The sequence below is a fragment of the Mustelus asterias genome, chromosome 21 (genome assembly GCF_964213995.1).
Source record: "Mustelus asterias chromosome 21, sMusAst1.hap1.1, whole genome shotgun sequence".
Classification (NCBI taxonomy): domain Eukaryota; kingdom Metazoa; phylum Chordata; class Chondrichthyes; order Carcharhiniformes; family Triakidae; genus Mustelus; species Mustelus asterias.
In genome coordinates, this window is record NC_135821.1 from 48,953,119 (window position 1) to 48,979,983 (window position 26,865).

Here is a 26,865-nt window from a genome sequence, read left to right on the forward strand (position 1 = left end):
CAAGGAGATTTGCTATTATCCTGAGTCCCCTCCGAGTGATTTGCAGTTCAAGTTGCAAGCACAACACCTATTCTATAACAGGCATTAGAATCCTTACAGTACAGAAGGAGGCCATTAGCCCATCGAGTCTGTACTGAGCACAATCCCACCCAAGCCCCAGCCCCGTAACCCCACACATTTACCCTGCTAATCCCCCTGACACTAGGATCAATTTAACATGGACATCTTTGGAGTGTGGGAGGAAACTGGAGCACCCGGAGGAAACCCACGCAGACATGGGGAGAAAGTGCAAACTCCAGTGACCCGAGGCCAGAATTGAACCTGGATCCCTGGCGCTGTGAGGCAGCAGTGCTAACCACTGTGCCGCTGTCCTGCCCAAATTGAATGGCAAAAATTAGCAACTTCATGAAAATAAATCAGCTTTCTTCACTCCTGTGCATTCACCAAAATGGAACAAACTGTTTTTTAACCTATTCTCTCAAATGAGTTACATTTGGGGAAAAAAAAACCTGATAAATTATTAATATCTAATTGCTCTGTGTCTGAGTAATCATTTGTTGTCTTTATCTTGCCGTTATGTTTGTAATTGCTACTGGCAAAGCTTTTAGTATGATTGCATGCTCTTGTTTATTAAGTCATTGGAGTTTGAGTACCTGGCAATGGGAGATAGGTTTAGTTTATAAATTTGTACAGCCACATGTGTACCCCAACAGACGCTGGAGTGCGGCGACTCGGGGATTTTCACAGTAACTTCATTGCAGTGTTAATGTAAGCTTACTTGTGACACTAATAAATAAATTTGTTTGCAATGTGCATCGTAATAGTGAATAGCAACAAATATACAAAAAGAAAATTTAAACAAATGTAATATTTCTGTGAATATTTTCGTGGTTCATCTGGTAATGGTCTCAGTTCACATACAGAAGGTTGCAGCTGTAGTGGATTATAATTTTACCCCTCTTTTGGAACTATATCATTATCAGACGTATTCCTGGGATGATAACTCTCACTTAAAGTTGAGAAAGGCAGGCCCCACAGACACTTAAATTGGGGTCTGAAGAACTCATTTAATTCTTCCAGAAGGCAAGGAAATGCTGGAAAATATTACAGCCATTTTTAACAAGTTTCAGCCAGATTGTAACAACCAGGGTGGGTCCAGGCATTACTTCTCAACAATGTTCAGTGAGGCATAGCAAATGGCTACATAATCCATTTTTGGTGATGTTAATTCAGGGAGGAGTGTTGGCCAAGATACCAGAAGAACTATCTGTTCAACTAGTCATTCCATGAGATCTTTTACGTGTGTATATCTGGATTGGGGTTTGGGCTACCGCTGTGAAGGAATGCAGCTATAAATATATAGTTACAAAAGAATCCAGCTCTAAAAAGTTTAAGATTAAAAAGCATGATTCTCTCCACTGAAGAGTGTATGGAGATGGGTTCTGAACTTTGGATTCAAGAAGACTACTTGAGGCAATATATTTTCTAATTCATATACAAGTTTATTAAAGAACCAAGCATGTTGTTCATATTTGATGGTAATCACAACATTGATAATTCTAGAAAAAGTGGGTATTTCTGTAAGAGAATCCAAGTATCAGAGAGATATTTAGTTGATCCATCAATATTTAAGGTAGTATTTATCTTAAATCTCCAAGCTATCAAATCTACCAAGATATATCTATCCCAATTAAGGGGACAAGTATCATCACAACACTATTGCAGCTATACATTACCTTCAGAGGCACTGATATAAATCCAATAAATCTAAAAATCCTACTGTGTAGTTCCAATATTCATACCATAAAAGAGCTGAACCAGCAAGGAGCATGTTGAGCACGCATGTTGGGGGACATTATTTTCTTTTAGTCAACATCTTTTGTTTCAGTCAACATCCTTCAAGCAAACAGAATATGGAGAGGCACAGATGGTGGTCACTTTCTTGCTACACTCGGTTTCCCAGATTCAGTGGTTAAGTGATTTAGGGTCATCCTTAAACTTATCCAATGTTGGATTAGGTCATAGATCATAGAGGTCATAGCGGTTTACAGCATGGAAACAGGCCCTTTGGCCCAACTTGTCCATGCCGCCCAGTTTTTAACCACTAAGCTAGTCCCAATTGCCCACATTTGGCCCATATCCGTCTATACCCATCTCATCCATGTAACTGTCTAAATACTTTTTAAAAGACAAAATTGTACCCGCCTCTACTACTGCCTCTGGCAGCTTGTTCCAGACACTCACCACCTTCTGTGTAAAAAAAGTCCCCTCTGGACCCTTTTATACCTCTCCCCTCTCACTTTGTGGTATTTTAAAAACTATCAGTGTCTTACTGAGGTGATACTGAAGCCAATACTTGTTTTCGGGAACTGCCTTGTGTGAAAGGATATGCCATGTCCTATTCCACAGGATCTTGGGTGTTCTTGCATGCGCATTTATGCCCAGGTATGTTCATAAACGTTTCAACCTTTGTCCAGCAGGTGAACTCTGCTTTTAATATTTAATCCCTACTTCATAGGAGAATCATGCTTTTTAATCTCATAACCTTTTAGAGTTGGATTCTTTTATAACTCTATCTTTATAGCTGCATTCCTTCACAGCTGTATCAAACCTCATTACAGATGTACACACATAAAAGATCTCATGAAATGACTGAGTGAACAGATAGTTCTTCCGGTGTCTTGGCCAACATTCCTCCCTGAATTAACATCACCAAAAATGGATTATGTAGCCACTTATTCATTTGCTATGCCTCACTGAACATTGATGACAATGTTTGCCCTATAGCAGTGGTTACATTTCAGTCACACTCCACTGGTTGTGAAGCACTTCAAAACATCCTGAAGCTGCTAATCAAGGGATATGGGGAGCATCAGGAAAGTGCAAATGAAGTCACAGATCAGCCATAATTGTTTTTAATGGGCTGAACAGACTCGACAGACCATATGGTCTATGCCCATTCATATTATTTGTGGGAAGGCGATGGCCTAGTGGTATTACCACGAGACTATTAATCCAGAAACTCAGCTAATGTTCTGGGGACCCGAGTTCGAATCCCACCATGGCAGATGGTGGAATTTGAATTCAATAAAAATATCTGGAATTTAGAATCTGCTGATGACCATGAAACCATTGTTGATTGTCGGAAAAACCCATCTGGTTCACTAATGTCCTTTAGGGAAGGAAATCTGCCATCCTTACCTGGTCTGGCCTACATGTGACTCCAGAGCCACGGCAATGTGGTTGACTCTCAACTGCCCTTTGGCAACTAGGGATGGGCAATAAATGTTGGCCAACCAGCAACGCCCATGTCCCACAAATGGATTAAAAAAATATTTTGAATGTCCTTATATTTGTATAAATACCAAATGCTATCAAATATCTTGGGAAAATATAGTGCTACCACATTCTTCTATTTAACCATAAATATTTAAATCAGGGCTTTTATTAAACACCTAATACAATTTTCCCTCGATGAAAATGGACGACTGCTAACTTCGCCTCAAGAGATTAAATGGGTGGCAAGATGCTAGTCGATGCTAGCAGGTTTCATGATTTAAGAAGAACTTGACTTAGTGACCAGCCATTTTCATGCACATGGTCCATTCCTACTGGCAGCCCAGAAGAAAACAGTTTATTTGTGAAGCAGATCAGTTTAGTCACCATTTTATAAGGTGACACTGATAGATCCATCCGACCCTGAGGTGGGATGGAACTGGCCCATTAGGCTCAATCAGCACACAATTGAAGATATGGCAAGCAACTTTTTCAATAATGTATGTTCAGAGAATAGAGTTAGTTGATTAAATGATCTTAAATGCTGCTAAGAAGTTTTGGGCAGGTTTAGATTAAAGGGCAATATGCTGATCAAATACAACATCAGGAATTTACCTTAAAGTTTCACCCAGGGCATGAAGATTTTCAACTATGAGGGTTCAGATAGAGTAAATAAAGGGAAACTATTGCTAAAGCTGAAGCTGTGACAACCTGATGGCACAAATTCAAGGTGATTGGTAAAAGGTAGCAAAATATGGCAGGCCATGTCAGCACGGTGGTGCCACAGGCATGAGCGATGGCAGCACAGTGGCACAATTGTTAACACTGCTGCCTCACGGTGCCAGGGACCCGGGTTCGATTCCCCGCTTAGGTCACTGCCTGTGTGGAGTTTGCACATTCTCCCCATGTCTGCGTGGGTTTCCTCCAGGTGCTCTGGCAAATATAGACCCCTGGGTGGAAAGGAGGAGGTCAGGAAGGTCAATGTGGATTGGGATGAGGTTTTCAGGCAGGTACACCTTCGCCTGGACATCATGAAGGAGAGGGGCTCAGGCTTTGGGAAACAGTGGGGAGGTCGAAGGTGATGCCGGGAGAGTGCCCACTGTGCTGGAGGAGAGGATGTGGGTGAATCAGGGAGGGGATAGAATGGGAGAGCTGATCCGAAACTTTACTACAACCATTTTGCTCAAATCCAAAGTGAGCGAAGCCTCATGTTGGACAGGCACAGGTACAACATTGGAGTTAAGTCAGTGGGTGGGTGGAGATACAGGTCAACTCAAACAGACAACAACATCTCCCTCCAGAATCACTTATGGCCCAGCTGCCTGCACCTGAGCTGCCAGTGGGAGCTATGAGGTGGCCACTCGTAGAGCCTGCGAATGAAACTGAAAGACAACATTAAATATTTGCAGGGAAAATGAATATATTTTCAGTTTATAAATGACAAAATGTGTTCACCCATGCATGACCAACATTTCTTAACTTTTCTAAATCTACCACTTCCTTCAAGTGTTGCTGTGGCATCCACAGCAGGGCTGTAGACCACCTGGGCAGTGGTTGGCCCTGTTATCTCTGATGACTTCCATGTGTATCCTCAGGAGAATCAAGGCCCAAGGGTCCAAGCTGGAACTGACTGTCCCCCTGGGGGCCAGCTGCTCCCTCCGTGGTGCCAGAGGATGAGGTTGAAGAGATCACAGGCATTGGAGCTTCAGAGGGAACGGACAGCCTCTGAGATTCCTGAACAGATGACCCATGGAGGTCTGGCTGTCGTTCATCTTCCCTTCGAGCGTCCAAAGGACCCGGCCAGACTCCTTGAGGGAAGGGAAGACCTGGAGGGGTATTGAGGTGTCCCATTTTCCTCTCCTGGTGCCACTGTAGGAACTCACTCATGGATACCATAATGGGCTCTCTGTATTTTCACATTCTGATGGATCAGAGCCCTCATGGCATCTGCCACTCTTCCCATGAAGACCTCCATATGCGTACATATGGGCAGCGCTTCATCAAAGAGCAGGTAGATGCACTACTCTGACTCACGTGCCACTCTATTGAGGACTTCCAACAGCTCTGCCTGCTGTTCTCCCACCTTCTGCTGACTCCCAATGATAAGGATGCACATGAAAGGCCAAATCCAGAGGCTCACCATCCGATTCAGAACTCACATGTGCCTCTTCTCCATTAGTTCTCCAAACACCCAGAAGCTCGGCTGAACCTGCCTCTTCCTGCTGTGGACACCTGCCTATTCACTGACCACTAGATTGCAAACCCAAGCCTGCTGTACAGCTAGATACCCCCGCAGTGCATGTCGCTGTGCCAGTGGAGGGTGTGGGTAACCGCGGTAACGGGCCTTCCAGGCTGCTTATTTCCAGCTCTTCAATAGAGGTGAGGAGTTCATAGAATCCCTACAGTGCAGAAGGAGGCCATTCGACCCATCAAGTCTGCACTGACCACAATCCCCCCAGATCCTATTCCCATAACCCCACATGTTTGCCCTGCTAGTCCCCCTGACACTGAGGAGCAATTAAGCATGGCCAGTCAACCCTAACTTGCACATTTTTGGACTGTGGGAGGAAACTGGAGCACCCGGAGGAGTTGATGGAGCTGAGGTACTGGCTGGCGGAGGGCGTCGGTCAGTTTGGCAGAGCTCCTGTGAATCAAAGCAGAGATAATGAGTGCATGGAGTCAAAACCAGGAAACAGCACTCACAATGGCATTGGGAGAGCGATAATCTGCCTCAGAATCTTCACGTTTGTGTTCGCCGCTAACTTTACCGTCGCCTCAGGCATGGTCCGTGTCCTCACCGGCCAGTGGGATGACAGCTTCCACAAAGCGAGTAAGGGGTGTAATACTGGCAACTCCACCCCTGGTCTTGGACCTCTTTCTCCTGTTGTGACCCAGCTTCTCCTGTATGCGAACAAATGGAAAGAATGTGGAGGTGGGGGGTGCGATGGGGGGAACGCAAGCCATGGAGGATGATGAGAATGCGTGGAATGTTCCTGGGTTGAGTGGAGCCATGGGCCGTTGCTACCGTCGCATCCCAGGCTGGATTGGTGACCGTGGTGGATCTCCTGCGGCCAGGCAGAGGATAGAGGACACCACGTGGGTCCTAACAGCCACCAAAAGATGCTGCAGTGAGGCATGACTAACTTTGGGAGCTGTCGTCTTCCCGGCTTTTGCCTCGAGCACTCCTGGTCTGTTTACATTGAGCAGGCAGTTCTCTGGTACGTTTTTAATATAGGGCCTGGAGCGAGGAAGTGCTGAGTTCATAATGCGGCGGGCACATCTAAGACTGCCCGCCAGCGATCTGACATGTTTCCCATGCACACATTATTAATGAGGCAGGAGTGGCAGGAAGCAGATAATATGACACAAAAAGCCAGCTTTGCGGCCGGCAGGAAAAGCATCGTTTCCCACTTTGTACGCTTCTTACTGGGAAGGCAGTGGCATAGCGATATTGTCACTCGACTAGTAATCCAGCGACCCAGAGAAATTCTCCAGAGACCAGGGTTTGAATCCCTGACAAATGGTAACATTTGAATTCAGTAAAAAAAAATCTGGAATTCAGAATCTAATAATGGCCATAACCATTGTTGATTGTTGTAAAAAAAATAAAACAACTGGTTCACTAATGTCCTTTCGGGAAGAAAATCTGCCGTTCTTACTCGGTCTGGCCTACATGTGACTCCAGAGCCTCAACAATGTGGTTGACTCTTAAAATGCCCTCAGGGATGGGCAATAAATGCTGGCCCAGCCAGCGATCCTTACATCCCGTGAATAAATAACAAAAAAATACAGAGAAAATTCCACTAGAATCTGGTCTGGGATCACTCCTGTTTACGTTATTCAAAATTACACTGAGGCAGAGAAACACTTGTCAGATTGTGAAATTTGATGATTGATTCCAGTCGCGCGGTCAGGCAATAGGCGCAGGCAAAATCTATTGTGCGAAAGAGACAACTTAATTGCATTATCCAGGGAATTGCAGATAGAATTTAGACTGGGGAAATTAAAGTGATGCATATTAGAAGACAAGTCCATTGATAAAGTTGAGAAAGGAGAAGGAACCTGACAATATTATTGACGAAACAATAAATGTACCCAGTCAATAGGAGACCTGTTATCAACTGATCAAGTACTGGGCTATATCCCGAGTGTATTTATTGTAATTCAATACCGATTACTCTAACTCTGTAAGGTGATATTTAAAACATGATGGCCTCACCTTCAAAATCTACTGATTTATTGGAGAAGGTTCAGAGAACATCAGCAAGGCCTCTTAAAATTCTTGTGCGTAAGGAGAATTTCTTATGTGTAAGGAGGATGCCATGAAAATTGAATATTTTTCCGTTGACAAAATATAAAGTGTGAGGCACACCTAAATGACATTGTTAAAATGCCAAGAAATATTCCATAACTTAAACCGTGGTCTTGCACAGGTCATGCATGAACATGAATGGGTTAATGCCAGGGGTTAATGGGCAATCAAAGTTAAAAGTTAGAACAAAGGACTTTATTGTAGGTTAGTGGATAGTTTGAAAGCAGCAGCCAATTAACTCTTTTACAACAAAGGCCAAAATGAAGGTCTCGTTCGGGATGGGATTATCGTTTTTAAGTTTGAGAAGATTTACTTTCAGGGCCCCCACTGATCCTGTATCCAACTACAATCACTCCCCACCCTTCCACCACAGCAGAGTAACCAAGGACATGCTCCGAGCTTCCTGCCCTGTGCCATTTCCGTGTCCCAAGTGCATTCCTGGCACAGGTCCACCCTCTGACATGGCCTTATGATGGGGCTATGCAATGCATAATGGAAACAGAAACTGCAGACCTATGCCACCAACATCAGAACAGCAACCGGAAGAACGTGTGTCTTCAAGGTTATTTTGGGAGGGAATATTTTCAAGATGTTTAAGGGACCCATCTTTAGGTGACATTCGGGACTTTTACAGGTCTCTGTGTCAACAGACTTCTTGGTGCAATACCAATCCTGGCTTTTTTTGTGACCCATGGCCAGATGCCAAAAAGAATGAGATGGAATGCCAGGCAAGCCTCCTTCATGCTTACACTGGAGCAGCCTCCACTCACTCCAGCCACAAGAACATTGGGCAATGCAAAGAAATCTCGGCAACATTGTGGTTCACAGAGACCTGTTAGGAACACTCCATTTGAACCCATAACTGAACTGAAACCAAGCATTTTCCTGACACAGTAAAGAGGAAGACGTAATTCAGGGGCACAATAATGAACGAATTGTTGTGGGTGATACCAGTGGCAATTCAGGAACCTAGAAGAGAGAAAGTCAGATTTAGCTTAATTATCAAGTAGTCTTTGAAGTATAAAGACCCTCTGATATTAAGACATAAGTGTGAAAAAAAAATGCATTCTTCTTTCTATTTTAGCAGAAGTGTGAATTAATGTATGGTACTTGAGTCAGTGCCACAAATAAAGAAGCTAAAATAACTCCACAGAGGCCGGTGTCCCTTCACCAGATTCCCTTTATTTACAAGCTAATCTCCACCCCAAGGAGTGCTTCAGGTACAAAGTCAGAATCTGGAGTTTCAGTAGACTCCTCATTATATACAAAGGTGAGTCTCCCTGATTGGGCAGGCAAGCATTACATCAATCAGGGAGCTCACACTCCAAGAGGCCAACCTCATGGGCCTCTTTGAGGTCATTACATCAGTAGAGATTGGAACACAATGGGCCACGTTCATCTAAGTATTTGAGGAAACAGGGGGTCTTCCTGAAAATGTTTGGATCCCCACTCAGTACCCTCTTTCCCAATTAAATGTCCTCCCTGCCTCCAAACCCAGCTTGGGAAGGGTATCAAATTCTGCCCATGAGATACACTGTTATCATACAATGGAATTTCTGGACTAATATTCTGCTGGACTATGCAAATGTCCAGCAGACTCCAGATGGTCAGGTATGAATAATATAGATTATAAAGTTGGATACCCCTCATTCAATTCAGGGCCCAAGGTAAATTTCCACAAAGTGTAACACTGGTGTCTCATGGCGAGCGAGGTGGTAGAGTTCCGGCGTATATCTCTTTGCAAAAGTAAAGGCCTAACAGAGACATGGGTGGAATTTTATTGCCCCGTTCGCCACGGGAATTGGAGTGGGCGAGGGTCTGACAATAGAAATCTCTGTTGACCTCGCGCAGGAATTTCCGTCCGCCATGGGAATCGGAGCAGGCAAGGGGCAGACCATGGAAAGGTCTGTTGCCCTCGGGTGGGTTTTTAGCATTTTGGGATGAGTGAGGCCATAAAATCCCACCCGTGGAAATTTTAGTTCAGTGCCCAGTGAAGCAGTTGAGGCTACCTCATTGAATGTTTTTAAGGCAAGGATAGATACATTTTTGAACAGTAAAGGAATTAAGGGTTATGGTGAACGGGCGGGTAAGTGGAGCTGAGTCCACGCAAAGATCAGCCATGATCTTATAGAATGGCGGAGCAGGTTCAAGGGGCCAGATGGGCTACTCCTGCTCCTAGTTCTTATGTTCTTATTTGATACAAAACATGATGAAATGAAGAATATTCATGTGCTAACAGAGAATAGGAGTGGGGGCGGAATATCTGTTCTGGGACAAATGTAGAGAAGGACTCGGCTCTGAAAAGGATTAACAAAACTCAGTGGCGAAACCACTAAGGCCTGGTGACACGTATCCGAGAATGTTGAAAGAATTCAACAGCTCTGACTTAATTCTTCCATTTTCTTAGATGTGTGAACAGTACTGACTGATTGGATGGTCGCCAGCTTTACAGCGTTCAATAATTGACAGAAGGATAAGCAAAGTAGCTGCAGACAAGTTAGTTTAAAACTCTCAGTTGTGGCAAACCGCTTCAAATCCAAACCTCAAGATCAAATCAGTCAGTATTTAAAAGTTCAGAAGATGATAAATCACAGTAACCACGGATTTAACAAAGGCAAACAACATCATTAGAATTCCTTTTGAAGAAAGAGCTGAAGGGAATATGCAGTAGTTGTGTATCTACGTTGCCAAGAAGTTATTTATAATTAGATAATTTGCACAAGCAAACATACTAACATTTAAAGTGGAAATTGAGCTACAGAATTCTGGCTACTTCCTGGCATTTTTGAAAGGACAGTTTTAAAAACTCATTTCCGGGATGTGGGCATTGCTGGCCAGGCCAATATTTATTGCCTGTCCTTAGTTACCCTTGCGAAGGTGATGATGAGCTGTCTTCTTGACCCGCTGCAGCCCCTGAAGTGTAAGTACACCAACAGTGCTGTTAGGGGAGGGAACTCCAGGATTTTGACCCAGCGACTGCGAAGGAACGGCGATATATTTCCAAGTCAGGATGGTGAGTGATTCTGAGGGGAGCTTTCAGGTGGTGGTGATCCCAGGTATCTGTTGCCCCTGTCCTTCTAGATGGTACCAATCGTGGGTTTGGAAGATGCTGTCTGGAGAGTCTTGGTGAGTTCCTGCAGTGTATATTATAGATGGTACACATGGCTGCCACTGTGCATCGGTGGTGGAGGGAGTGAATGTTTGGGGATAAGGTGCCAATCAAGCGGGCTGCCTCGTCCCTGGATGGTGTCGAACTTCTTGAGTGTTGCTAGAGATGTACTCAGGGGAGGATATTCCATCACACTCCTGATTTGTGCCTTATAGATGATGGACAGGCTTTGGGGAGTCACGAGGTGAGTACTCACTACAGGATTCCGAGCCTGTGACCTGCTCTTGTAGCCACAGTATTTATATGACTAGTGCAGTTCAGTTTCTGGTCAGTGCTAATTCCCAGAATGTTGATAGTGTGGGATTCAGTGATAGTAATGCCGTTGAATGTAAAGGGACAGTGGTTAGATTCTCTCTTGTTGGAGGTGGTCATTGCCTGGCACTTGTGTGCTGCAAATGTTACTTGCCGCTTGTCTGTCGAAACCTGGTTTGTTTGGGTCTTGCTGCATTTTGGCATGGAATTCTTCAGTATCTGAGGAGTTGTGAATGATACTGAACATTGTGCGGTCATCAGGGAACATCCCCACTCTGACCTCATGACGGAAGCAAGGTCATGGATGAAGTAGCTGAAGATGGTTGGGCCTAGGACACTACCCTGAAGAACACTTGCAGCAATGTTCTGGAACTTAGATAATTGACCTCCAACCACCACAACGATCCTCCTTTGTGCCAGGTATGACTCCAACCAGTGGAGAGTTATCCCACTGATACCCATTGACTCCAGTTTTGCTCGGGCTCCTTGATGCGGCTTCACGTGACGAGACATGGGCCCCAAGGACCGTGTCATAGCAATGCCCTGGTGTATTTTGTTACCTGTTTTACTAAATTACTTTCTTGAGAATAAATAATTTGTGTATTATTTGAAGCGTAAAGTCTACACGGATTTGAGGAAATAGCCAGAGTTTCGGGACTAATCGGATCGTTCATTCAAAGAGATGGCACAGGAAGGATGAGCCTAGTGGTACGAACCTGTAGGTGCAAGCAACTTTTAGGGGGTGAAGTTTCAGAGGGCCATGTGACCCATTCGGCCAATCAGGCTGAAGCACACCAATCCTGGGGCTGAGTCTGGGTTCTCCCAGAGAGTCTGGAGACTGAGGTCGAAGTAAACAGAAGCATCTTTCTCACTCTCCGTCTATAGTTTCTCCTGTTAATAAACAGTTCCTCAGTGCCTCCACTTGGTATCATCACTCTTTCAGAGATATTACAAAACCTGAGCCAGGTTAAAACGTGTCTGGCACCAAATCACCTTCAAGACTTAAGGAGAGAACTTGCATATATAAAAAAGTACCTTTTGTGGCCTCAGAACCTTCCAAGACACTTCCTACCCGATGGTTTACTTCTGATCATAGAAATCATAGAAACCTTGCAGTGCAGAAGGAGGCCATTTGGCCCATCGAGTCTGCAATGACAACAATCCCACCCAGGCCCTAACCCGTGAGGTGGTTAAGTTAAGTGAGCCCAAATGACAGCGTCCAGGACTTGTTAATGACATGTAAACCTATTTCGCCGTCAAAACAGGGCCGGTACGATAGGGGGAGGCAAAGAAAAACGTGTTTCTGATTTTTCGCCTCTTATCTTATCATCTCATCTCGCTGAAAGTTGGGCGGGACAAGGTCGTAAGATCACGTCCTTTTTTTAATGTATTTCTGCTTTTCCTCAATACAGCACAAAAATGACCACTCGTGAATGCAGCACATGAGCATTTCCCCCACTTACACAATGCTCTGCTCTCTGCTATTTTACTGTAGGCCTTAACTCATCTTTTTAATTCATTAATATAGGAAGTCTCACAACACCGGGTTAAAGTCCAACAGGAATCACTCACCCTTTGAAGGAACAGTGCTCCGAAAGCTTGTGATTCCAAATTAAACCTGTTGGACTTTAACCTGGCATTGTGAGACTTATTACTGCGCCCACCCCAGTCCAACGCCAGCATCTCCACATCATGACTAATATAGGAAACAGGGGAATGGCACTTGACTACATTAAAGGTCGATTTGGCTAATGCCACGTGCTGCAATTTCTAGCTTTATAACTTAATTGGAGAAGGTCTGTACTTGAAATTCACAAGTTTAAGATTGTGAGTTTTCATATCCAAGCTATGCATTTCTGACTTCTGACGACTTTTCTTCACCGCTGTCTTATATATTAGATCAATTCATGAAAACACACGTTCTCAGGAAAGATCAGCCGACAGACTGTGAAGCTGTTCATGCAATTCTCTGTTAGCTCTTTGCTTTCTATATTTTTCTGAATGTATATATATATATATATATATTTAACCTACAAATGGAAAAGTTGGCCCTCAAATATTGAGCAACTGCGCAACTTTGGATATTTTTGTCCGACGGCGTTCCGTGTCATGTGTCACTGAGGAGCAGTGATTTCAGGTCACCTGTCTGGTCAATAAATGCTAGCAGCTGGAACTCTGCTGTGAAGCCATTTAGGCAGATGGTGAATGACAGAGATTGTGAGAAAACATAAGGCCAAGCTGCAGGGAATTGTACAGAAACACAGTGCGTGGCGTCTGGGTTTACTTCAGCAAGTAGGTGTTGCCAACACCAAGAGCAGCAAATTATATCAGACAAGTTGACCAGTACCAAGGATTGGAGAGTTGCACTGCTTGATGGGTGGTTGGGGGGGGAATAAAAATCACAGCTTCTTTTCTCAAAACAAACAAAAATATAGATGCGTTTGGGTGATTGTCCAGCTTGGTGGGTCTGCACACACCTGCTTCCATTCTACCCAGTCATTACTAGAGGATCCCCTAAACAGCGTCTCTTCCAGCTCCCACAACATTACCCCTGGCATCCCAAAAGGTCTATCCTGTCTCCCTCCTATTTCTTTATTTTTAGACGCAGTACAGTGGTTAGCACTGCTGCCTCACAGCGCGAGGGACCCGGGTTCAATTCTGGCCTTGGATGCCTGTCTATGCGGAGTGTGCACATTCTCCCTGCGCCTGCATGGGTTTCCTCCGGGTGCTCCGGTTTCCTCCCACAGCCCTAAGATGTGCAGATTATATCTGTGTACTTGTTCCAAAACTAAACAAGACATTCTGCCTTCATGCCTTTTCAAAAAAAACATACAACCAAATGATACCCAAGCCACTGAGATCACATGCAAGCATCCAACGTGATTTCTGACAAAAATGAAGTATTATTAGCCAAGACAAAATGCCCATAATACTCCATAAATATGTACTATTTCAGTCAGCAATGTTGAATACTGCGTGAGATTTAACTCCTCTAACTGTTCCATTTTATTTTGATATGTAGGTGCCCCAGGATGAATGGGGAGGTGGGTATCCAGGAGTGAACAAGGACGGTGAAATTCCTTGTCGGAGAATGCGCAGTGGCAGCTACATCAAAGCAATGGGAGATGACGAAAGTGGAGACTCAGATGCAAGTCCAAAGATGTCACCAAAGGGAGCTTCTCAGCACGAGAGCTATCCAAAATTGTTGGGTGCGGGAAGTGAGCAGAGTCGCTCCAAGTAAGGTTACGCAGTCTGCTGAACCCCACTCAGCTTGGGCTATGCTGTTGTGTTTTTGTGTATTGGGTTGCATAACGTTCACTCCAGAGGCCTGTAACACACATCACATAAAAAACTGATACATGGCACAAGTGTTTCATATGTGCGGCACATTAAGGTGCATGCCCAATTCCCCAGTAAAGATGCATGATTTGTAAGGAAGATTCAATTTATATAGCTACTGTCCTTATCTGGGATGGCGGGGCTATCTGAATTCAGTGTGTGCAAGAGTAGGGGTTCTACTTACTGACCTCAGTGTCTCCCTGGAATAGGGAGAGGAAAGGGCAACACGGTGGCACAGTGGTTAGTGCTTCTGCCTCACAGCACCAGGGACCCAGGTTCGATTCTAGCCTTGGGTGACTGTGTGGAGTTTGCATGTTCACCCCATGTCTGCGTGGGTTTCCTCCGGGTGCTCTGGTTGCCTCCCACAGTCCAAAGATGTGCAGGTTAGGTTGATTGACCATGCTAAATTACCCCTTAGTGTCAGGGGGATTAGTAGGGTAAATAGGTGGAATTACAGGGGTAGGGCCTGAGTGGGATTGTTGTTGATGCAGGTTTGATGGGCTGAATGGCCTCCTTCTGCTCTTGTAGGGATGATTTCCAAGCATTTCACACCTGACAGCTATCCAACAGAACTCACAGGAAATGTGCATTTCTGGATGACAAGGGGGTGATATTTCCTATAGATGAATAGCCACACAGTGGCCATGCTATCAGAGGCTAGTTATAGAGAGTGTTTGCCAGAATAACAAAGCAATTATTCCAGCTAAAAGGAACACCTCATTGGGCCACTTCTGTTGTGGAAAAGGACACATTTCGGCACATAAATGGAGAGAGAATCGATATGGGAAATCCAAAATAATGGCAACCACGTAAAGATGCCTCAATGTTCACAGTAACGATTGATCGCATTGTTATAAAAATCATAGCAATGTGTTTGCAATTTTTATTTCTAATGATTAACTCAAATTTACAGGCAGCCATTCTATTGCACCCAATTGAATTTCCCGATCATAATGGACCTTTAAACTGACAAAATGTTATCGTATTTTGCTCAGCAAAATGTTATCGTATTTTCAACCTGGGCTTGTATTCCAGTCAGGTGCAATGGGTATAAATATCCCATGTCTGGCAGATGGGAAAGGGCCTCTGACAAAATGAGCTTGGACAGGATCTGTCCAGTGCCCAATCGCTGTATGTCTGTTGTAAAAAAAAATAACTGCCAATAATTCTGCATGACAGATGACAGATTCGCTCAGAGAGACCATAAGGATAATCATTCTGGGAACCAACAATAGCAAGCTGGTGCTTTTCAAGGGATGGCTGCTGCCCCAAAGTTGGGCTTGAGCATATTGCTGGGCAGTGCAGAGGCAGCTTTACTTTCCAGTCAGCTGTACTTGACCAAGTGAGTAGTGGGTGGGTGGATAAGGGGGACAGTGATGTGTGTGGGTAGTGGGGGGGGGGGGGGCGCGTGGATAAGGGGGACAGTGATATGTGTGGGTAGTGGGGGGGGGGTGGATAAGGGGAGAGAAAAAAAAGGGCGGCACGGTAGCACAGTGGTTAGCACTGCTGCTTCACAGCTCCAGGGACCTGGGTTCGGCTCCCAACTCGGGTCACTGTCTGTGTGGAGTTTGCGCATTCTCCTCGTGTCTGCGTGAGTTTCCTCCGGGTGCTCCGGTTTCCTCCCACAGTCCAAAGATGTGCGGGTTAGGTTGATTGGCCATGCTAAAAATTGCCCCTTAGTGCCCTGAGATGCGTAGGTTAGAGGGGTTAGCGGGTAAATATGCAGGGATATGGGGGTAGGGCCTGGGTGGGATTGTGGTCGGTGCAGGCTCGATGGGCCGAATGGCCTCGTTCTGTACTGTAGTGTTTCTATGATTCTATGAAGAGTGCTTGACACTGCCACTGAAGCAAAACAGGTGAAGAAATGTCCCATTCTTCAGCACTTGACATCTGTAGAGCACAATAGCCGCTAGAAATTGAGTCAAATATTTGTGTAAAATAACAGAATTAACCCTTTCTTTTTAGCTGACAATCCCCTGATGATTTTGGAAGTGCGGGGACTAATTTAATATTTTACTGAAAGCTATATACAAGTTTATCTTTTTTGGAATGTGCCAATCGCTGGCAAGGCCAGCATTTGTAGCCCATCCCTAATGGCCCTCGAGAAGGTAGTGGTGAGTTGTGTTGTTAAATAGCTGCAGTCCATCTGTTGTAGCTATACCCTAGCTTCCTGACTGTTGTTGGAGCTTCACTGATCCAGGGCGACACGGTGGCACAGCGGTTAGCACTGCTGCCTCACAACGCTAGGGACCCAGGTTCAATTGTGGGTGACTGTCTGTGTGGGGTTTACACGTTCTCCATGTCTGCATGGGTTTCCTCTGGTTGCTCCGGTTTCCTCCCGCAGTCCAAAGATGTGCAGGTTAGGTAGATTGGCCATGCTAAGTTGCTAATGACAGGGGGATTAGCATGGTAAATATGTGGGGTGACGGGGATAAGACCTGGGTGGGATTGTGGTCGATGCAGGCTCGATGGACCGCATGGCCTCCTTCTCTACTGTATGGGTCCGATGATTCTATGATTCTTGTGCCTTGTGGGCAGTGGCCAGCCTTCGAAGCGTCAGGAGGTGAGTTACTCGCTGCAGAATCCCCAGATTCTGACTTGCTCTTGCAGCCGCAGTGTTTATGTGGTTGGTTCAGTTGCGTTTTTGTCAATGGTAATCCCAGGGTGCTGATGGTGGTGGATTCGGCAAAGGTAATGCCATTGAATGTCAAGAAAAGATGCTTAGATTCTCTCTAGTTGGAGAGAGCAATTGCCTGGTACTTCTGTGGTGTGAATGCCACTTATCATTTATCAGCCCACACCTGAACGTTACTCGGGTCTTTTTGAAACAGACAGCTTTAATATCTGAGGAGTCACGAATGGTATTGAAGACTGTTCAGTTATCAGCAAACATTCCTGCTTCTGAAGTATAATGGAGGGAAGGCCTTTGATGAAGATGGTGGGCCTGAGGAAATCCTGCATTGATATCCTGGGGCTGACATGATTTGTCTCCAACAATCATATTCTTTTGTGCTAGGTATGACTCCAACCCTGGGGAGAGCTTGTTCCCTGGTTCACACTGACTTCGAAAGAGAAAACGCTGGAAAATCTCAGCAGGTCTGGCAGCATCTGTAAGGAGAGAACAGAGCTGATGTTTCGAGTCCAGATGACCCTTTGTCAAAACTCTTTGGTTTCAGATTCCAGCATCCGCAGTAATTTGCTTTTATTGCATTGACTTCAGTTTTGCTAGGAATTCCTTCACCCCTGGCTGGGATTCTCCAGTCCCGCTGCAGCGAATGGAGATTTGACTGGGCATCAAATTCTCCATTCCCGCTGGCAGCGGCGACGGGACGTGAACAATTGGAGAATTCCAGCCAATAACATGGAAAGAAAATTGTACAAAATATATTCCAAGCAGATGCTGTTTAAATTTGCTCTGCCCACTTTAGCCCACCTGGAGAAATTCTCCCCTCCACCTCCACCTGGTCAACCCAGTTTAGATCAAAAACCCTCAACGCTGGGAATTGATCATAGCATATCACACGTCCAGCATCTCAATGTGCAACATGCTGGTACACTGAAAGCATTACATCTTTTATCTACCCTGAGCCACCTTCAACAGTCCGTGAACATTTTTTTTTAGTCATCTAAAACACACACAACTGTTTTAGGGTCATCAGTGCAGATGCCACCTTAGTTTTGGATTCAGCTACAAGGCCTTGTGTGTACATCATTCCCCACTGCTGGTGCTGACACAATGGGTGGAATTTTTCCATCCCTCCTGCCATGGAATTCGTAGTGGGCAGGACACGGGCCATGCAAAGGCCATGAGAGGTTGTTTGACAGTAATTAAGATTTATCAGGCTGTTTAAAAGTACTTACACTTGAATGGACAAACTCAAAAGTTTGGCTGGCAAACTTATAGGGTACCTATCGCATAAATGCAGCAACTTCTCATCGATCCACATGTGCCGTGCAAAGGTCCTTTGACCTCAGGTGGTATTTTCCGGTCTTGGGCCGAGCACAGCCGGAAAATGCCGCCCAATGGCTCAGGTTTTGTGGTAAAAGTTCTGGTGAGGCTAAGAGTAAATTGGGCAGCAGCTTCTGGGAACCGCACATAAGCAATTAAATGTGGAAACCAGGTAGTTGTTGTCAGACTTATTCCTTTCTCTTATAAACTGTGCTTTCCTCACATCTCTCCAAGAGGTTCAGCATTGAGACATATGGGTTGATGTGAAGTTGCTGTACTTGTGCGATAGGTACCCAATAAATTTGCCAGCCAAACTTTTGAGTTTGTCCATTCAAGTGTAAGGACTTTGAAACAGCCTGATAAATCCCAATTACTGTCAAACAACCTCTCTGGCACTGCAGAGTAACTTTTACAATTGTGCAGTCTCAACCTTTCAGATTTTAATCATTGTTGAAGATTTTAAAACAAAGTTTATGGATGCAGTTTTCCCGTCCCGCTGCGCTGGTCGAGTTGTGTAGTGGGACGAGAAATTTCAACAGGAGTCCAAACGTCAGACTCTCGTTCGGCCGGTCGTGATTCTCCCAGGCCATTTTTGTGACGTGATTCAAATGTGTTTAGCAATCTCCGGACGCAATTGTCCGGACTCACTGAGCTTTCCGGCCTCACCAGTGAAGGTTCCCACTGGTGAAGATCACAGCTGGTCCCCAGCAACGAGGACCTGAAGTGATTGCCTTGCTGTGAGGACCAGAGGCCATTGAGGCCCCCCAGGTGGGAGGGAGCGGGGGGGGGGCTGTGTCCTTTAGGCAGTGCCAGCCTGGCACTGCCAGCCTGGGCCCCTGCCACTGCCACCCTGGCACTGCCCACCAGGCACTCTGGCACTGCCCACCAGGCACTCTGGCACTGTCTGCAGGCACCCTGGCACTGCCCACCAGGTTCCGGGCAGTGTCAAGACGGTGGGGCCTGAGGGGGAAGGAAGTCAGTAAGAGGGGAAGGAAGTGGATACGCTGCAACAGTAGTTGGGGGGCTAATGGTGGGGCCGCTAATCCGGCCGGGTGGGGAAAGTCTGTGGGGGAATTTGGGATGGTGATGTCCATGGGGGAGTGTTGACAGGTCTCCTATATACTGTGCAGACTTGTACTCAATGGATGGAATTTTCCCAAAAAAATTCTATGAGGGCAATCTTACTTTCTCACCCCGCCGGTCGATGCACGGGGCGAGCAGGTAAGATTGCAGGAGAGCCGAAAAATCGGGTTCGCACATAATTTCTCCCCATTCGCAATTTTACTGGCACCAGATATCCGGTGCGATCAGCCTCGTCCCTCGAGTAGGCGTGAATTCCCTGATCCCATGAGTCCCCCGATAGACCACTGGCAAATCTGGCAGGATTTGCTGGGCACCATCCCAGGATGTTGTAAAGTTGTGCGTTTAATCCCTGAATTGCAGTGGGCTCGGGTCAATTGGCTCATTAAAGAGTCTAATTGGCTGCCAGCATCCAGGAATCCAGCCCTTTCCACCCTCTGACTAAATTATCCCTTAGTGTCCCGATATGTCACGGTTAGATGGATTAGCCATGTTAAATGTGTCGAGTAAGAAGTTTAACAACACCAGGTTAAAGTCCAACAGGTTTATTTGGTAGCAAAAGCCACACAAGCTTTCGGAGCTCCAAGCCCCTTCTTCAGGTGAGTGGGAATTCTGTTCACAAACACGGCATATAAAGACACAGACTCAATTTACATGAATAATGGTTGGAATGCGAATACTTACAACTAATCAAGTCTTTAAGAAACAAAACAATGTGAGTGGAGAGAGCATCAAGACAGGCTAAAAAGATGTGTATTGTCTCCAGACAAGACAGCCAGTGAAACTCTGCAGGTCCACGCAACTGTGGGAGTTACAAATAGTGTGACATGAACCCAATATCCCGGTTGAGGCCGTCCTCGTGTGTGCGGAACTTGGCTATCAGTTTCTGCTCAGCGACTCTGCGCTGTCGTGTGTCGCGAAGGCCGCCTTGGAGAACGCTTACCCGAATGTCAGAGGCCGAATGCCCGTGACCGCTGAAGTGCTCCCCAACAGGAAGAGAACAGTCTTGCCTGGTGATTGTCGAGCGGTGTTCATTCATCCGTTGTCGCAGCGTCTGCATAGTTTCCCCAATGTACCATGCCTTGGGACATCCTTTCTTGCAGCATATCAGGTAGACAACGTTGGCCGAATTGCAAGAGTATGTACTGTGTACCTGGTGGATGGTGTTCTCACGTGAGATGTTGGCATCTGTGTCGATGATCCGGCATGTCTTGCAGAGGTTGCTGTGGCAGGGTTGTGTGGTGTCATGGTCACGGTTCTCCTGAAGGCTGGGTAGTTTGCTGCGGACAATGGTCTGTTTGAGGTTGTGCGGTTGTTTGAAGGCAAGAAGTGGGGGTGTGGGGATGGCCTTGGTGAGATGTTCGTCTTCATCAATGACATGTTGAAGGCTCCGGAGGAGATACCGTAGCTTCTCCGCTCCGGGGAAGTACTGGACAACGAAAGGTACTCTGTCCACTGTGTCCCGTGTTTGTCTTCTGAGGAGGTCGGTGCGGTTTTTCGCTGTGGCGCGTTGGAACTGTTGATCAATGAATCGAGCGCCATATCCTGTTCTTATGAGGGCATCTTTCAGCGTCTGGAGGTGTCTGTTGCGATCCTCCTCATCCGAGCAGATCCTGTGTATACGGAGGGCTTGTCCGTAGGGGATGGCTTCTTTAACGTGTTTAAGGTGGAAGCTGGAGAAGTGGAGCATCGTGAGGTTATCCGTGGGCTTGCGGTACAGTGAGGTGCTGAGGTGAGCGTCCTTAATGGAGATGCGTGTGTCCAAGAATGCAACCGATTCCGGAGAGTAGTCTATGGTGAGTCTGATGGTGGGATGGAACTTGTTGATGTCATCATAGAGTTGTTTCAGTGATTGTTCACCATGAGTCCAAAGGAAGAAAATGTCATCGATGTATCTAGTGTATAGCATCGGTTGAAGGTCCCATGCGGTGAAGATGTCTTGTTCGAACCTGTGCATGAAGATGTTGGCATATTGAGGTGCCGAGTCACAGGGATAGGGTGGGGGAGAGGATCTGGGAATGATATTCTGTCAGAGAGGCGGTGCAGACTCAATGGCCCGAATGGCCTCTTCTGCACTGCAGGGATTCAGTGTTACGTCATAGAATCCCTACAGTTCAAAAGAAGGCCATTCAGCCCTTCGAGTCTGCGCTGACTTTCCAAAAGCACATTCCACGCAGGCACCTCCCCTCCACCCTATCCCTGTAACCCATACCTTTAACATGCCCAATCCACCTAACCTGTACATCTTTGGACTGTGGGAGGAAACAGGAGCACCCGGAGGAAACCCACGCAGACGCGGGGAGAACGCGCAGACTCCACGCAGACAGTGACCCAAAGCCGAAATCGAACCCGGGTCCTTGGCGTTGTGAGGCAGCAGCGCTTGCCACCATGCCGCCTTAAACCGGAGAAGTTTTACCGTCACCAGGAGACTGGTGCAGGGCCCTTCCCGTGAATAAGTGGGCCGGGACCCCATGTTTTCAGCCCCCACCAGCCGGATTAAATCCAGCATGGAGAGTCTGCAGCAAGTGTAATGAGAGGTTCGTATGTTCACTCACTGCTGCAAATCCAGGCCAATAGCTCAGTCAGGGGAACGGATAGGAGGCAATTGCTGCCCACTTGTAATTTTCTGCTTTAATAACTACAATCGCTGTGAAGCCAGCAAATTCAAGCACTGATGGAAAATTGGTTTTAAAAAATCTCCCATTGGAAATATCTGGAATCGTGTTTGTTGGACCGGAACAAGAGACAGTGCTGTATCCTGGATAAGATGTGATGAAGTAGTAGACGCCAACTACATTATTGCTTTCCCCCAGAGTGGACCTGCTTGTTTTGAGTACTCAAATTTAATTGCTGCATCATTAATAAGTTCCCTTACATTTTGATTTGATTTATTATTGTCACAAGTATCGGGCTACGGTGAACAGTATTGTTCCTTGTGCGCTATACAGACAAAAACATACCATTCATAGAGTGCATAGCGGAGAAGGGAGGGAGGGTGCAGAATGTAGTGTTACAGTCAGAGATAGGATGTAGAGAAAGAACGAAGAAAATTGCAGCACAGGAACAGACCCTTCGGCCCTCCAAGCCTGCACTGACCATGCTGCCCGACTGAACTAAAACCCCCTACCCTTCCGGGGACCATATCCCTCTATTCTCATCCTGTTCATGTATTTGTCCAGACGCCCCATAAAAGTCACTAAGTATTTGCTTCCACTACCTCCCTGGGCAGCAAGTTCCAGGCACCCACCACTCTCTGTGTAAAAAGAACTTGCCCCGTACATCTCCTTTAAACCTTGCCCCTCGCACCTTAAACCTATGCCACCTAGTAATTGACTCTTCCACCCTGGGGAAAAGTTTCTGACTATCTGCTCTGTCTATGCCCCTCATAATCGGCTTCATCGATGAAAAGTCCATTCAAAAGTCTGACGGCAGCAGGGAAGAAGCTGTTCTAGAGTTGGTCGGTCCGTAACCTCAGATTTTTGTATCTTTTTCCCGACGGAAGAAGGTGGAAGAGAGTATGTCTGGGGTGCATGAATTAAATGCATTCAGATTTTGTCCCATGACCTCTCTCATTTTTAACCACTGCTCAGAATTGTGCATATGTTTTTGTGGTAACCATTCACATCTATCCCACTGCAGGATTTTTGGTTGAAAGTGTACAATTGATTATATTTTAAACCATGAATAGGTAGTTCTGTGCTGCCACCTGGAGGGGAGAGTTGAAAGTGAATACTCTGCATGATTCAGGGGGGCTTTAGGGATATTAGAAGGGTTGGTCGAATTGTTGCAAAGTGGTTATTATTTAAAGCACTATTCCATTTAGGATCTTTATGTCCAATCCATTTCCTAATTACAGTTGTGCATTTGCACACAATTGGAATGAAAGAGGAAGCTTCTTTGTAGCTGACTCCAGTAATACAAGGAGCACTGATGTTTTTGGACAGATCCCAGGCCTGTCATTTTAAGAGACATTTAAGTATTGTAAGTGTACTTAAGGGTGACAGTAATAATATAGCTGTCATCTGCTAAGTTTATTTTAGGCACTGTATGAATGAAATAGACCCATTCAGCTGACATTTTACCTGACACACTCTCCACAGGCTGAAGATGTCGCAACGTGCTTGAGAAGGCTTGATTTGCTTTTGGTTCCCCCCCCCCCCCCCCCCCCCCCCCCCGCCACACCTTGCCAAAGCTCAGAAAGGATTCTCATTCACATTCTGTCTTTCCTGATCGCAGAACATTCACAAAACTCGTCACAGTCAATTAAATATTTTGGATGCTATTTTAATGTAGGAAACAGAGAAGTCAATTTGATCTCAGCAAGATGCCACAAACAGCAATGCACTAGACCTCCGGGTTTTTTTTATTAGTGGTCATTACAGGATAAATATTGGCCAGAACACTGGGAGAGTTCCCCAGCGCCTCTTCAAAATGGTCACCTTCTGCATCTGCCTGAGACGACAGACAGGTCCTCGCTTTAGTCTCTCTTCTATAAGCTGGTATCTCCGACAATGTGGCACCCTCTCGGCACTACACTGAAGTCTCAGCCTGTATAATGAGTGCAAGCCTCTAACATGGGACTATAAACCCACAACCCTCTGCCTCAGTGGCAAGATCTTACTGATACTGATTGTTCATTTTTCTGTGTTACAAATAATTTCCCACCTGAGAGTCTTTAAGAAGAAAGCTTGTTGTTAGATTTTGGCATCATTGTTCCCTGCCAATTATTATAAGGTGGCTGTTTTATATTTACTTTCTTACCTTTGTTTCATTAATCCTTGTTTTCGCATTGTCCAGCTGAGTAAAAAAACATGTATGTGTGTCCATGTGTGTGTGTGTATGTGGGTATATGGATGTGTGTGTGCATGCATGTGTGTATACATACTCATGCGTGTGTGTGTGCATGTGTATATGCATGTGTGTGTCCATGCATGTATGTGTATGTGTCTGTGTATGTATGCATACGCATGTGCATGCATGTGAGTTCATGCGTGTGTGTCTGTGTATTCATGTGCATGTGTGTGTGCGTCTGTGCATGTATGTATGTGTGTAGTGTGTGTGTGTGTGTTTTGTGGGAGTGAGAGTGGCAGTGTAATGGGAGGACTGCTGAGCTGCGAATAACATATTCGAGCAGCAAAGCAGTATGCTGCTGACCTCTCCCCATTTTAATAATTGTTTTAAAATTATAATTTTTTTCAGTTAAGAAAAGTCACAGGGTCTACTAAATCTTGCCAGTAAGTAAAGTCTATGTGTGCACTTTGTGTGTGTCACAGTTACTACCATAACTGTTGTAATTAAAGATTAAAACAGCACCACAAAACATTTCTTAATTTGCAACATTCTGTCAGGAAACAAAAGGCGAAGGAGAAATTTGCTTGCAGAATGCATTAATATCATTGAAGAAAGCCAAGTCACAAAGATATTGGCCAATGGCACTGCCTGTGGAATCAACATAGCCAGCACTATTTTGCTAGAAGCCATACTATGTGGACAAATTTCTCCTCAAGTATCTAACGTTGAATTAAGTTAATAATTGAAGCAGCAACTAAGGGCTGGATTTTTGCAGAGTTAAGCCAATTCTAGATTCCTTTAAAAATGTCAGGTGGGATTTGGATACAAATGCCCCAGCTGATTTCCAGCAGATCCAATGAATGCCAGAGGACATGAGGTGAAGCGTGATTCACACAGGCAGGAAACCTACACTTAGCAAGATCATTTAAAATTAGTGCTGAGTTCAAACAGACCCCACTTTAGCTGTCGCAAGTGTCTTACCCCTCAATGTGAGAGTCATAAATGCACAGAGGAGGCATAAACACTTTTGAAAGGTGAATAAGAGCTGTTTAAGTCTTATGATCTTAAATTATTTAAATATCCAGTCCTTGAAACAAAAATATTATGGAGCGGATTGGTTGATAGACCATCTGGTGTAACTTAGGGGAAAAAATTAGCACTGCTCTTTCAATATACTCGATGACTTTTTCCAAGGGCGGTTTTTACAGCTGGTCCCATGATGAATTTCAAAAGCTCCAAAAACCACTTATCTCACCAGGGGCGCTGAGTTGACATTTTGATTGACAGTTTTAAGAGTATTAAAGGAATAGCTGGCTTTGGTGTGATACTGAATAGGAGTTTGTTTTAGTTTTGACATATTAACCACTTTCTTTATATCGGTTTCTTCGTGTGATGGTAGATTTGAAGGGCAGGAGGAAGTGATAGTGATAACATGCAACACGAGATCAGGAAGGGACATTGGGAGGTGAGGTGGTGAAAAGGGTGTGGCAGCAGTATGGTGAAAAATGGTTGACAGAACAGGGTGTATGCCTCATGCCCATTTATAGAATCCCTACAGTGCAGAAGGAGGCCATTCGGCCCATCGGATCTGCACCGACAACAATCCCACCCAGCCCCGATCCCTGTAGCCCCACATATTACCCTGCCAATCCCTCTAACCTATGCATCCTGGGGCAATTTAGCATGGCCAATCAACTTAACTCGCACATCTTTGGACATTTAGAATATTGTGAGCAGTTTTGGGCCCATACCTAAGGAAGGATGTGTTGGCCTTGGAGGGAGTCCAGAGGAGGTTCACAAGAATGATCCCAGGAATGAAGGGTTTGTCATATGAGAAGTGTTTGAGGAGCCTGGGCCTATACTCGATGGAGTTTAGAAGGATGAGGGGAGATCTAATTGAAACTTACAGAATACTGAGAGGTCTAGATAGAGTGGATGTGAAGAGGATGTTTCCACTCGTGGGGGAGACTAGAACTCGAGGGCACTACCTCAGAGTGAAAGGACGCTCCTTTAAAATTGAGATGAGGAGGAATTTCTTCAGCCAGAGGGTGGTGAATCTGTGGAACTCATTGCAAGAGACAGCTATGGAGGCCAGATCATTGAGTGTCTTGAAGATAGAGATAGATGGGTTCTTGATCAATAAAGGGATCAAGGGGTTACGGGAAGAAAGCAGGAGAATGGGGATGAGAATCATATCAGCCATGATTGAATCATGGAGCAGACTCGATGGGCTTAATGGCCTAATTCTGCTGCTATATCTTATGGTCTTATGGACAAAGAGAACTACATTAGGCCAGGAGATTAGATAGCAGAAAAACTAGAGAAAAATACAATTTCAGGGCTACTGCAGGAGGGAACATTAGGAAGAGTTTGGCATGGTGGGTTCAGGGAAGGGAAGAAAATTGAAGAGGCGGCACGGTAGCACAGTGGTTAGTGCTGCTGCCTCACAGCACCACAGACCCAGGTTCGATTCCCGGTTTGGGACACTGTGAGGAGTTTGCACGTTCTCCCTGAGTCTGCGTGGGTTTCCTCCGGATGCTCCAGTTTCCTTCCACAGTCCAAAGATGCACGGGTGGTTAGGTGGATTGGCCATGCTAAGTTGCTGCTTAGTGTCAGGGGGACTAGCTAGGGTAAATGCATGGGGATATAGGGATAGGGCCTGGGTGGGATTGTGGTTGGTACAGGCTCGATGGGCTG

General features: G+C 45.5%; 1 protein-coding gene across 1 annotated transcript in view; it reads left to right on the plus strand.

The window, feature by feature from the left end:
* LOC144508953 (disks large-associated protein 2-like) overlaps positions 1 to 26,865 on the plus strand; it is a 123,088-nt gene that overhangs the window by 24,099 nt on the left and 72,124 nt on the right. Inside the window, exon 2 of the mRNA XM_078237170.1 lies at positions 14,032 to 14,246. Coding sequence (XP_078093296.1) covers positions 14,032 to 14,246 — 215 coding nt within the window. The remainder of the gene's footprint in view (positions 1 to 14,031; positions 14,247 to 26,865) is intronic.